General features: G+C 41.3%; 1 protein-coding gene across 1 annotated transcript in view; it reads left to right on the top strand.

Moving 5' to 3' along the window:
• kcnh5b (potassium voltage-gated channel, subfamily H (eag-related), member 5b) overlaps positions 1-14,379 on the top strand; it is a 191,046-nt gene that overhangs the window by 102,924 nt on the left and 73,743 nt on the right. Inside the window, exons 10-11 of the mRNA XM_086274700.1 lie at positions 744-803; positions 4,276-4,468. Coding sequence (XP_086130826.1) covers positions 744-803; positions 4,276-4,468 — 253 coding nt within the window. The remainder of the gene's footprint in view (positions 1-743; positions 804-4,275; positions 4,469-14,379) is intronic.

Raw genomic sequence — 14,379 nt, forward strand, 5'->3', positions numbered from 1 at the left:
AGGCACAACACACCTATGACATCCAGGTGATGCCACTACTGCCCACAGCTCACAAGAACTGGCTGCTGCCCCTAGAAGGCATACAGAAGTCGGCCAAGCACAGAAATAGTAGGTTTTTGGGCAGAGTGGCCTTAAAAGACAGGAGCTATTACAGATTGCTTAAGACAGAACATGAACTGGGGTGGTTGAGTAAAGACACACACAACAGAAATAAAGATATGTGTTTTTAAATTGTGAATCATGCAGAGTTAGTTAGGTGTTCTGAGAATAAAAACAGGAATGCAACAGGTCTCACTGCAAAAACAATAAGAAGGCAGAAAGCAAACATCACGCAGCTTAAATGATTTCCTATTGTCTTTAGGTTTGAATTTCAAACGTTCTTTTCTTAACACTTTGAATTACTTGACAATCCGACAGATGTAGTATGACAGAGGAAGGTGACGGCTACAGTGTAGCTGTCCCTGACCGCTGACCTCTTTTTAAAAATGTCTGTTGCCTAGCCTAGATGAACCAAAGCAAAGTAGCCCTGAATCTATCTCCCCAACAACATTTTCAAGACTTGGGAAATCCAGAGAACCCAAGTCGAATGAGGTTCATATAATCTCAGGGTCTACTTGGGATTCTCCTACTAGCTGGATGCCTGGTATCCATCCAGAGAAGGTCACCAAGGAAGCCGTTGGACAACAGGAAGGTGCTGTTAGTCTAAACTACCACGTCACCCTCTCATGTTTCTTGTGTTACAGGTCTTATCCATCTGTCCCAAGGACATGCGGGCCGACATCTGTGTCCATCTCAACAGGAAGGTATGCAGTTATTTTCATATATCCATACATCAGTTCTGTTACAATGCTTAATTGAGTTATGAAAGATGCAATAATGTGTGTCTCAAGGTAGTGAAAAATAAGCTCCTGCTATGATATGTAACCGTATGTGTCTGAGTGAGTCTCTTTAATAGCTGCACTTTAGCAGACCTTTCAATATGGTTGGCAACAAAGTTGAGATTAGAGAGGCGTGTGCACACTGCTGAGAGAGGACAGAGTCTTTTTCTTGCTGGGGCTTAGCATAAACTTGGAGTCAAGGCTTTGGCACAGCTTTAAGTCAAACACCTGCAGCAATTACACACTTGTTCTTATAATGTTTTCCCTCATTCCAGAAAAATCAGCTGCTAGTGACAACTATCATGTCTTATGTCAGATGGGAAGTAAGACATGATGTTTCTGTGGCATAGCATGGCATACCTTTCAGTTCTTTAGTTCAATTTTGATTCAGTTTTATTTATACAGCACCAAATCAGTACAACATTTGCCTCAAAGTGCCTTGTACCATAAAGTAAAGACTCTATGGTACTAAAAGAGAAATCCCTACAATCAGATGATTGTAGGGATTGATGACTGGCTGCCTCGACCGGTTGGGGGTAAAGGAAAGAGAGAAAGGCATAGGGAATAGAAATAAAATTTCTGTTTTGTTTTTGTTCCGATAAAGAAAGTTTGTCTCCACTTATCATTGTATATCTCCAGGATAGTTCACTAGTGCCTGAATAGAAGCATGGCTGCTGGTTTGTATATTCAAATATATCTGTGGGTCATATACAAAGCAGCGAAAGATGTTATGCTTTTTTGACTATACAGCATCAGCATCGGGAGCTTTTGTTCTATAACTGAGTGAAGGTTAATTGTGCTCAGAGTCTTTTAGATATCACTTAACATGCAATGATATTGTTCTCAAAACTCTAGGAGATGTCAAATGCTAAAGTGGCGTGATCAGAGGACACCTTCAGTTGGGTAATTGTGCTGTGTGACAACCGTCTCCAATGACAGTTAGTCAGAAGTTACTAAAATTAGTCTTGTCATGCAGTGCGGCTGATTTTCAGTGTCTCTTCTGAAATAAAGCTCACGCACTACATTCGTTTCAAATACATCTAATTTTTCAGGGATGTTTGACTATGATAAAAGATTGTGAAACAGGACAAGAAGACATTCTGTTTAATTGTAAGAGGAAATTAAAGCTGGATGTCATTTAGGAGTTTCAAAGGAAGAAGATATTGTGCTTTGGTTTTATTTCACAAAAGAAGTGGAATTAGTTGTTTTTTTTTAAAAAAACAAGATTTTTGTTTACTTTTACCAGTATTTCATGTCCTGTCCTGTCCATTAAGTTGCTTTTCCCCCCACAAAGATTGGGTTAAGATGCAAATACATTTTTAATTAAGCCCCACATTTTTTTCAAAGTGATTAACAAAATAGGATACTTGAGGGTGCATGGGAGTTTGCCCAACCAGTCTACATGTGTTTTGTGGACTTGGAGAAGGCATTCGACCGTGTCCCTCGGGGTGTCCTGTGGGAGGTGTTGCGGGAATATGGGGTGTCTGGCCCATTGCTACGGGCCATTCGATCCCTATACAACCGTTGCAAGAGCTTGGTTCGCATTGCCGGCAATAAGTCGGACTCGTTCCCGGTGGGTGATGGGCTTCGCCAGGGCTGCCCTTTGTCTCCGGTTCTGTTCATAATTTTTATGGACAGGATTTCTAGGCGCAGCCAAGTGGCGGAGGGCTTTCGCTTTGGTGGCCTCAGAATCTCATCTCTGATTTTTGCAGATGATGTGGTTCTGTTGGCTTCATCGGGTGAGGGCCTCCAGCTCGCACTGGAACGGTTCGCAGCCGAGTGTGAAGCAGCGGGAATGAGGATCAGCACCTCCAAATCTGAGGCCATGGTTCTCAGCCGGAAAAGGGTGGAGTGCCCACTCCGGGTCGGGGATGAGTTCCTGCCACAAGTGGAGGAGTTCAAGTATCTCGGGGTCTTGTTCGCGAGTGATGGGAGAAGGGAGCCGGAGATCGACAGACGGATTGGGGCTGCAGCTGCAGTAATGCGGACGCTGCACCGGTCCGTCGTGGTGAAGAGGGAGCTGAGTGTAAAAGCGAAGCTCTCAATTTACCGGTCGATCTACGTCCCTACCCTCACCTATGGCCACGAGCTGTGGGTAGTGACCGAAAGAACGAGATCGCGGATACAAGCGGCAGAAATGAGCTTCCTCCGAAGGGTGGCTGGCCTCTCCCTTAGAGATAGGGTGAGAAGTTCGGCCATCCGGGAGGGGCTCAGAGTAGATCAGCTGCTGCTCCACATCGAAAGGAGCCAGCTGAGGTGGTTCGGGCATCTGACAAGGATGCCCCCTGGGCGCCTCCTGGGTGAGGTGTTCCAGGCATGTCCCACCGGGAGGAGGCCCCGGGGCAGACCCAGGACACGCTGGAGAGATTATATCTCTCGGCTGGCCTGGGAACGCCTTGGTATTCCCCCGGATAAGCTGGAGGAGGTGGCTGGGGAGAGGGAGGTCTGGGCCTCTTTGCTTAGGCTGCTGCCCCCGCGACCCGGCCCCGGACAAAGCGGATGAAGATGGATGGATGGATTAACAAAAAGAAAACAGGAAAAATCTGAACCTCTCCTTTTTTCTTCCCTTTCAGTTTTAATATGAAGCAGCTGATGTGAACACTTTAACGGTGCCACACTAGATACATTTCAGGTGTTGTATCCCTTAAACCCCAACCACTTCATGCACTCACATTGTGCTGCAATTTGCTGACGGTGTGCTGCCTGCTGTCCTGGCAAAACAAGACTCCAAGAGCGAAACCACAAAGACGCGACACTGAAGTTTGAGAGATGTGCTTCTGAGTGATTATTTCAGATGGAGGCTTACATTTCTGCTTGAGGGCTTCAGGTGATTGACAAGGAGCACTGATATAAAAACACTCTTGCACAAACCAAATAAAATCTTCCCCTGGTACTCTGATGGATTATCTCACCGGGTGGAAGCGGTTTCATTTTCTCAAGGATATCAGAAAATGTGTACTTCTGCAGATAGTAAAACGAGGAAGCAACGAAATCTAAAGTGTTCTTGTCCACTTATGAGATGAGAACTTTTTTTTTTGCAAAGAAAGCCCTCCAAGCCTGCTGTAGTGTGTCTGTGTTCCTCGAGCGTCAGCAATCCAAAGGCGTTGAAAGAAAAACTTGCTTTAAAATTTGGTCTAAAAACTGTCATCAGTGCTGAAAAGAAACAGGAAAGCCGGCAGTAGTAGTGTGATGCTTTGGGCAGTGTTCCGCTGGGAAACCTTGGGTCCTGCCATCCATGTGGATGTCACATTGACACGTACCACCTACCTAAGCGTTGTTGCAGACCATGTACACCCTATTCCCTGATGGCTGTGGCCTCTTTCAGCAGTATAATGCACCACATCCTGTCTGGTCATTTTTTCCCAGTCTAACTCTTCAATCTGATTCTCTTATTCAGGTGTTCAACGAACATCCAGCATTCAGGTTAGCTAGTGATGGCTGCCTGCGCTCACTGGCAGTCGAGTTTCAGACCACCCACTGCGCTCCAGGAGACCTGATCTTTCACGCCGGGGAGAGCGTTGACACCCTCTGTTTCGTGGTGTCGGGGTCACTGGAGGTCATCCAGGACGACGAAGTCATTGCCATCTTAGGTACGTGATCACTGAATTAGTTTGATTCTGACAGGTTTGAAAATTGAACTTAACTCTGGTATTTGGACTGCTGGTCAAAACAATTGCAAAGCATCACCTTTTCTTTTCTGACCTTTAAGCAACAAACATATTCACGTAGTCATCATTTGGATGTAATGCCATGTTTGGAAAGTAGAAATTCTTAAATTAGATATCATTGTGCAACAACAACAAAAAAGTCTTTCTCAAAATGTCGACTGAGGTAAGGAGATTGGCATGTTCAAAGATTGCTGCACATGCACAATAAATATTGAATTTGTCAGTTATCCATAAAGCAATTATTAAAATGAAAACAAACATGAAATATGTGCCTTGGGAAAAGGGACACATTCATGAGAAGAGTTCATGAGAAGCCAGCAGGTGAAGTCAGGAAGAAAATTTAATAAAACACTTAAACTACTTTAACATCTGAAAATACAAAAACATCATTTTGTGTATTTCTTTTTTTTTTTTTTCGCCTGTCCCATTTGGTTCTTTAGCCATCAGAATTGTTGTCTGAAGACCAACAAGGATACCCAATGGATTTACTTTGCCAAATGGATCATCGTGGCATTGCCGTATTGGTCCATTTGGTCGATCTTTGTTTTTATTATTTATTATATTTTATTTTCAGATGTTACAGACGGGACAGACATGAGTGAGAGATAGGAAAGGGAGAAAGAAAGAGGAAGGAAAGGAAAAACAGAAGGGGAGAGGGACAGTGAGAAAGGGGGGGAGAAAAAAAATAAAAAATCTCCCGGATCACCTGTTGAGAGAAAAATAGAAAACAAGCAAAAAAAGACAAAAAAAAAAAAGAAACAAAGCAACATACTAAACACAACACCATCGCATTAATCTAGCTAAGTGTAAAAGTTTGTGTATTTCAGGCAGCCAGTGAGAAGGTCAGCCAGGTGACAGGTGGATTTGTTAAATAGTTTGATCTCAAGATTCTTTCTTCTTTTTGACCCTTGAGATCTGAGCAGATTTCACAACACAACAGGTTATGCAAACCTTTCCAAGTACACAAGATAAACAATTGGACCTGCTGTTTTTATATTTGACTTTTAAACTTGCAAACAAGAGAAAGTGAATGTGTGGGCACACTTCAGAGAGGAGCCACTTTAATAGATATGTTCAGTCACATCAGCAAGTTGACGTCAGTTTGGACTTTCAAGTGTTAAACCCAAACAGTGCGTCTCTTATCTGCTGCTGTACATATCGCTCTCTGCTGCCTTGTACTGTATAATATTTATGAGGTGGGGAAGAAAGAGAGAAGAAAGGGAAAATGCTTTTTATTGAGGTGTGCACAGATAGCACTGATGCTCAAGGCATCCAGTGAAAGGCGCTTTCTCATAATCATCAGCGGGCCCCAAATGAGCGTTTACCAACAGCGAATAACAAGAACAAATGATTATTAGTATGAAGAATGAGTGCAAAGCTGCACAGCAAAAGATCATCTGGTGCGTGTGCAGAGGCTTAGATGAAGTAGCACGTGCACAAACATGCACATCCACAAAAATCGCTGTTATGATCTCAGTGATGGAGACGCTAGTATGTAAAGGGCGAGAGTGTGACATTGGTGTGATGGTTATTTTCCTATTATTAGGATAATGTTTTCTGTGCTTCCTGTTTTGAGACAGACTTGTTTAGATGAACGCGAGTCCTAAAACTCAGATCTGTGTGCAAAGTACAGAAAGTTCTGAACATGAGCAGAAATAAGCTGAAACACTTCTGAGCTGTTAAATTACATTTGGGGAAAAGTTCACCAGAATGCAGGAAATAATGTGCCGATTGCTTGAACTTTCCTGAGGTGGACCCAGCTTCTCTGTTTAAAGAAAATTTAATGGCTGATGTTAATTCCTGCAGTGACTGTCCGGCATTATTTTACTTTTCCATCTCAGCCTGGGATACTTGGACATGTCTTCTTTCATAAACATTGAAACAACCTAAAAAAGTAAAACTTTTCACAGCATCCATTGGTTAACAGCTGCTTTTGCTAGGCAACAGGAGAGGTTTTTATGTTTTTGGTGTACTGTTCAGTGTAGGCAGAGCATGTTTCAAACTTTAGAACAAATAGACTGTTCAGCAGAACTCTGAGCCCTGTGGTATGAATCAGGTTCAACACACCCAGGGTATCGTTCTACCAGCTGAACTGACACACCCTGACTCAGGAGATCAGGAGAAGTGGGCACAAGCAACTAATTATCAACTTGCTAAGTTAACCCAGCTGTTTTACAAAGGAAGAGTAAACTATAAGATTAGAATGCAAGTAACTGGGCTTCTGCTGATAAATTAGAGGTGCAAGAGCGCTGTACAGTATCTTTGTGTTTACAGTGATGTAAATGTTTTGGTCAGTAAGAATGGAAAAGAGCTGATATATTAATAAAGTGTGGCCTGTTTGAAGGCAGGAAGAAAACTGTGTGAATTAAAAAATAAAAGCTTTATTGTTAAGACATGGGAGACATTTAAATTCATCTTCAAATTTCCATAAGATAGTTTTCGTTTTTACGTGTTGCTCTCACCATACAAGGACGCCCAACTTTGTTAACGCAACAACATGAATGAGGCAACACTTTTATTTTCAGCCACAAGGTTTTAAAAATCAAGCAATAAAGTTGCATTTAGGACTCTGTATTTATTACTGATTTTCATTCAGGAAAACAAAGACTTGAGACACTATTTAAAAACTTGATTTTAATCTCGTTGGTTGGATTTTAGACTTTTTAACTGACAGATCTCAGTGTGTGAGAGTAAACGGTTGTTTTTCCAAACAGCTGAACTCTTCTACTGGCTCACCACAAGGTTGTTGTCTCTCTCCTCTACTGTATATTTTGTACACTAATGACTGTCGCAGTACACAGGCCAACAGGCATTTCATTAAATACGCAGATGACACAGTCATTGTAAGCCTCCTTCATGGTGAAGAGGATTCCCATGGGCCTGTTGTGGATGAGTTTGTTTCATGGTGTGATCAGTCCTTCTTAATGATTAACACCTTGAAAACCAAGGACATGGTTATTGACTTCAGGAAGTCATCCCCTCATCCTGCGTTTACAGTGGTAAATGGTGCAGCCATTGAACTGGTGGACAGTTATAAGTATTTGGGGGTTGTTCTTGATAAGACTCTGTCCTTTGAGTCACATCTTGCTGCTACAGTGAAAAAGGTTCAACAAAGACTGTACTTTTTAAGGAGGTTGAGAGGTTTTAATGTTTCATCTGAAATGATGACTCTTTTTTATAAAAGTTTGATTGAATCTGTTTTAACTTTCTGTATCATTGCTTGGTACGGTAATATGTCCCTGAATAATAAGACCAGACTTAACAACCTGGTTAAAGTGGCGGGCAAGATTTCAGGGAGGTCTCAGGTCCAGCTTGTGGACTTTTATAACAGGCAGGTGCTGAGGAAGGCAACCTCTGTCCTGTTGTGTTCAGATCAGCCTCTCTTTAATGATTTTCAACTGCTTCCATCAGGTCGTCATTATAAAGTGCCTGCAGTGAAGACAAAGAGACATAGATTGTCTTTTGTACCTAGTGCTATTATCATAGTTAATAACACTAAACCATAAGTGTTGTTGCCATTGCACATTGCACTTTTTTGATGAAAAATCTAGGTTGTTTTATCAGGCTTATATTATTTTGGTGATTGTATGTGATGTGTTGGTTATCTGTTTGTTTGTTTGTTTGTTTGTTTGTTTGTACGGACATACTGCAAATCAATTTCCCGTTAGGGACAATAAAGTTACCATTGACCACCATTGACCATTGACCCCCGTGTACGAGTTATTTATAGTCCTGATGTGGTCGCTGTGGACAGAGCTGGACTGGCCATCGGGCATACCGGGCCCGGTATGCCCGTTTTTATGGGCTCATGGGGTTTTATTTCTTTTCTTTTTTAACGGTATAAATGAATGGTGGTGGATTGGCCAGTTGGTCATGATCGACTCTGGGCTGGACCAATTACAGCCGAGGAGGTCGAACTTTAAAGTTGAGGTGAAAAGGAACGCGATTTGTCCTATATGTCTGTGAAGGTTCTCAGTCATCCAGGTCATCGTAGTCTAAGGAGCTTGGAAAGAAAAGCGTCTGGACTTGTTTAAGTTGCTTGAAGATGTTTCACCTCTCATCCGAGAAGCTTCTTCAGTTCTAAGGGTCAAATGGTGGCCCACATCCTGGGTCATCTGACCTCAGGAAATCACATGATAGGGTGGGGCCAGGTTTCACAATGAGCTCACCCGAAACCCTGGCTGATTGTGACCTACACCCATTTTCACACCTCGGCTGGATCATCAGGGGGTCCTTTGTCCCTCTTTGGGGGATACTCCCACTAGGTTTAAATCTGGGACTCTCCACCATTTGACCTTAGAACTGAAGAAGCTTCTCGGATGAGAAGTGAAACGTCTTCAAGCAACTTAAACAAGTCCAGACACTTTTCTTTGCAAGCTCCTTAGACAATTTGTCCTATACTACTTCAGATAGAAAGTTGCTAATTCAATCATGAAACTGATCCATGATCAGCTGATTGGCTTTTCTCTCTGTGGCAGAAAGAGGAAACCACCGGAGGTCACTCTAAACAACAGCAGCACGTTTAAGTTTGATCAGATGTTGTTAGAATTTATTTAATATTACTTTCTAGTATCAGCTGATGTTTGCTGGAGCCACAGCTGTAAAAGCTGCTGGTCATGATATCGGTTTGTACATGTGGTGAGAGGGAAACATGAAGATGAAACCAGGAGACGTCCTTACTGAATCATCAGAGCTGAACAGGTGATGGAGAAACAGGTTTACCTTTTAGGTGACATGAATGAGTTGAAGGGAAGTTATGAACTGTTTCTGAGAGACAAATAACACCAGGATCCTTTTCTATGTAGCTGACAGCTACGTGTGCAGGGGCGGATCTAGCAAAGTTTTACCAGGGGGGCCAGGTAGGGCATTAACAGGGAAAGGGGGCACAAAGAAATACTTTTCTTTCTTATTCTTATTTAAAATGTCTAGCTTTTACTAAATAATTATCTGAATTTTACAACCAAAGTTTTCATCTGATGTAAAATGTATAGAAATCCATTATTGTATTCAGTAAATATTAAGTCTAGTATATACCCTATAAGTTATAGTATTCTTTCCTTTGGGAAGGTACCATCTGTGCAGTCTGCAATTCTGTTGAAGAAAGATGTTGAATCTATTTAATTACTGGAGAAAAATAATAGATTTCTGTGCATTTGTTTTATACGTGCATTAAAGTAAAATCAATTTAGCCAATTAAGCATCTTGAGGTAGAGGGTGGGGGAGTGGTTCCCTATTTTTTTTTTCTTTTTTTGCTGGGAGTTGGCAACCTTATTAGTTAGCTATATGTAATTATAAATTAGGTTGTTTTATATTTTTGCTAAGTACTGTTTAGAATACCAGAATAGGGAGGATGGTGTAGGTTTAAGTTTATTAAGGCTTTATGGCTTTTCCTATAATACCATGGTGGGCCGGTCACTAGTCAAAATGCCCGGGCTGATTTTTTGTCCCAGTCCAGCCCTGGCTGTGGACGTCTTTTCAACGTCCAACTTAGACTCATTTTTGATGCCGTTTTGTTACTGCTTCTATGGGCTCTGCAGTCTCATGTTTCCAGAAGCTGGAGGACACGTTTTCTATAGGTGACCAGTGAATTTTTCTGTAGCTTTGTGAGCTGAGACAATCAAATTACATTATTGGAAAATGATCTCGAACAGGATGCCACCTTCTGAAATGGGACTAGATCACAACAGTTATGTGTGAAGGAATGCAGTGTGATCAGCGGACATCTCCAAGATGGCGTGTGCTCTTGACGCTTGACGTTCAAATGTTAGGGAATACCGTAATCCCTTGTTGTTTCTGGCATCTAATATTGTTAACTGCTATTATGCAGCTATGGGTCTCACGTAGATCACCAAATCAGTTGCAGATGACTGTTATGGGCAAGAATACGTCAGAGTGGGCCTTGTTGTCTTATCTGGTCTCTGCAGAGTCTCCGTTTGTGTTGCCTCTTTGCTTCCTTGACATCATTAGGAGACTGCAGCAGGCGAGGAAGCAGCCTGAGGTTCATAAAGAGCATATTAAATGTTTGATAAATTGCTTCATCTAACTGGGGTCATTAATCAGTAAATTGTCAGCTAGTCGTCTGCTGCTGCTGATACTGTGGAGACAGACAGGATCAAGATTGCACTGAAATATATTTTTAACATGGTTGTGTTTGTTTTACACTTATCATTATATCTTTAAACTGTGGCGCTGACATTTTGAAAGCACTTTGTAACAGCTCACACTGCTCAACCAATTATTATAATAGCCTTTATAATCATTAAAACAGTTTCATTACTGTTGTGATCATAACTATAGACTCGTTATAGACTCTTGCAATCAGAAAAACCACACAAATACACATATTTTCATTTATGTAATATGTGTATGTATGATAGCACAAAACATAGTTTTTTAAATGTATTTATGTGTTTTATAAAACTAGATAAACAGACTGCATGTATAAAGTAACATAGTGTATAGCACACCTTGAAACTCAATGATCTTTGAATATCCTTTCCACATGTGCTGAAAGAAATAATTAAGTACTGTTTATTGAATTTGAAAATCTCTCCACAGAATTCACTGTGGGTAGCAACAAGCCCATCTGATCCTAACTGGATTGCCTGCAAGTTGTTGTTAAAGTTTGTGTTGCATAGCAACCAAGTAAACGTCTCCTCAGTAGCGGTGCTTAGGGCTGCAACACGTCTTTTGTGCTAGAGAACAAGGTAGCTGTCTGATCATAGCCTGCGCACTGAGAGGAGGATGGAGTGAGGCCAGTGTAGGTGTAAGGGGAACGGCAAGATCTTGGAAAGGTTGAGAAGAATTGCAATAAATAGTAGAGGTTAAAGGAAGCAAGATAAGAGTATTTTCTGTATGTTCCTGGCATGAAAAGAAGGCTTCACTTTAATAATTGCCTTCTTCTGCAAAGTTTTCCTCTTCATACTTCTGTCCCATTCTTTGTATTTTTTTCTTTTAGTGAAAAAGAAACAAAAACAAGGGGAGGAAAGAGCAATGATTGGATATAATAACATAAGCAGAATGCACTGCAGGATGTAAAGGGACAGCAGCAGAATTGAAGAAAGGAGTGGTGGAAGGGAAAAGAAGAGGTAGCTGTCTGATCATAGCCTACTAAAGAAGTGAAGCCTTCTAAAGAAAGTGATTTCAAAATAGAGGAATAAAAAAAAGCAGAATGCAATGATCCTTGGTGGTGAGAGGAAGAGAGGGTAGACTGCAGGATAGAAAGAAGATGAGGAAAGGATGAAGGAACAAAGGAACGGGGAGAAAAACACAGTCGACTCATACAAATAAAATAATAAAAAGGAGACGGAAGGATTGATGGTAAAACGAGGGAAGGAGAAAATAAGTATGATCATACAACTTAAAGACAGAAGTGAAATAAATGGAAATTAAGGTGAAGCAGAAAGAGGGAGGAACAAGAAAAGGAGGATGAAGCTGCTCTGTGCTGGATGTGGTTTCAGAAGCAGTGATTTTCCCCCAGGCTGAGTGGTGAGGATGCTCCTTGAGCATGTAACACACTTTGCTCTCATTAGTGTACAGTGGCATCAGGTGACACACAAGTATGCGCACACATATTCTGGAACAACAAAGATACTTGTGGTAATGCCAGTGTGTGTTTTTAAAATGGCTCTTTAATGTCTCCATACACAGGCTGTGGAAACAGATTTTCTCTTGAGGGACAATAAAGTATCTGTGTGGAAATGTGGAAGTGTGGAGAACAGAGACATACAAATTAACACACCTAAAGTCAACACACTACATGTAGTGTTAACTCCATTATTAAATATGTTAGGAAAACAATTACCAGCCTTTTATGGAGCCCCGCAAGGCACCTTGGAGAAAAAAAACAGAAGTGCTTTTGCGTGATGCTGAGAAAGAGTTTTTCCACTGCATTTATCTTTGCTTGGTTGTCAATGAATTCAACCAAAACCAACATATGTCTGGTGATGAGTGTGTCCCCTTACACCAAGAACTCTCTACAGATCCATTCTATTCATTCTATTCATATAGCAATATGTTCTGGCCCAGTGAGAAACAGTGAGCAGCAGGAGATGAGCCTCTAATCACATACAAGTGTGCACTGGCTGCATTACAAAATATGGTACTAAGAATGATCATGTAGCTTTTTTGATGTGTAATACATTAAAAGAGGAATATATTAGAAGCAGAGGTTAAAGAGACAATGATAAAAGGGAACCTTCCACAGAGAGGGTAATATCTTTTTTAAGGCAGTGCTGCTTTGAATGACTATCTCAAGAGTGCAGTGAGATAACATCTGAGTCAGAGTAGTGATGCTTAACAATTCACCCACAGTGCCAGTATTTTTTTTCTTATTATCAGTATTAATATTAGTATATTCATCTACATCTAAGTGACTGTTGTTATGAGTTCTTCTGTATGCAGACTGCTACCAGCTACAACTGAATCTGTCAAAGTGGCCACACACTTAATAATAATTAATATAGTTTTACTGAAATGGAAATCTGCTTTAGACACCAGACTTTTAACATGCTTATATAACCCGATATCATGGCATGTCTAAGTGTGTATAAGTGTGTATTAGAATTCACTCAACCTTGCTCTGATCACTACAATAGCTAAGACTGGATCTTATGCAAAATGTAGCTTCAACACTAAGGTTTACCAGAAACTCAAATACAAAGACCAGTTATGGCTGAACTGTCCCAGGCATCTTCTGTTGCCCAACTACTACAAATGGGCAGACCTCCAGGGCAACGGAAAGCTACGTGACCATGACAGCTCATTACAGGGAGTGCAGAATTATTAGGCAAGTTGTATTTTTGAGGAATAATTTTATTATTGAACAACAACCATGTTCTCAATGAACCCAAAAAACTCATTAATATCAAAGCTGAATGTTTTTGGAAGTAGTTTTTATGTTGGTTTTTAGTTTTAGCTATTTTAGGGGGATATCTGTGTGTGCAGGTGACTATTACTGTGCATAATTATTAGGCAACTTAACAAAAAACAAATATATACCCATTTCAATTATTTATTTTTACCAGTGAAAGCAATATAACATCTCCACATTCACAAATATACATTTCTGACATTCAAAAACAAAACAAAAACAAATCAGCGACCAATATAGCCACCTTTCTTTGCAAGGACACTCAAAAGCCTGCCATCCATGGCTTCTGTCAGTGTTTTGATCTGTTCAGCATCAACATTGCGTGCAGCAGCAACCACAGCCTCCCAGACACTGTTCAGAGAGGTGTACTGTTTTCCCTCCTTGTAAATCTCACATTTGATGATGGACCACAGGTTCTCAATGGGGTCCAGATCAGGTGAACAAGGTGGCCATGTCATTAGTTTTTCTTCTTTTATACCCTTTCTTGCCAGCCACGCTGTGGAGTACTTGGACGCGTGTGATGGAGCATTGTCCTGCATGAAAATCATGTTTTTCTTGAAGGATGCAGACTTCTTCCTGTACCACTGCTTGAAGAAGGTGTCTTCCAGAAACTGGCAGTAGGACTGGGAGTTGAGCTTGACTCCATCCTCAACCCGAAAAGGCCCCACAAGCTCATCTTTGATGATACCAGCCCAAACCAGTACTCCACCTCCACCTTGCTGGTGTCTGAGTCGGACTGGAGCTCTCTGCCCTTTACCAATCCAGCCACGGGCCCATCCATCTGGCCCATCAAGACTCGCTCTCATTTCATCAGTCCATAAAACCTTAGAAAAATCAGTCTTGAGATATTTCTTGGCCCAGTCTTGACGTTTCAGCTTGTGTGTCTTGTTCAGTGGTGGTTGTCTTTTAGCCTTTCTTACCTTGGCCATGTCTCTGAGTATTGCACACCTTGTGCGTTTGG

Source organism: Aulonocara sp. 'chitande type north' Nkhata Bay, linkage group LG19 (genome assembly GCF_057382095.1).
Source record: "Aulonocara sp. 'chitande type north' Nkhata Bay isolate Kocher_YH1m ecotype deep benthic linkage group LG19, A_spYH_male_GT1.1, whole genome shotgun sequence".
NCBI lineage: Eukaryota > Metazoa > Chordata > Actinopteri > Cichliformes > Cichlidae > Aulonocara > Aulonocara sp. 'chitande type north' Nkhata Bay.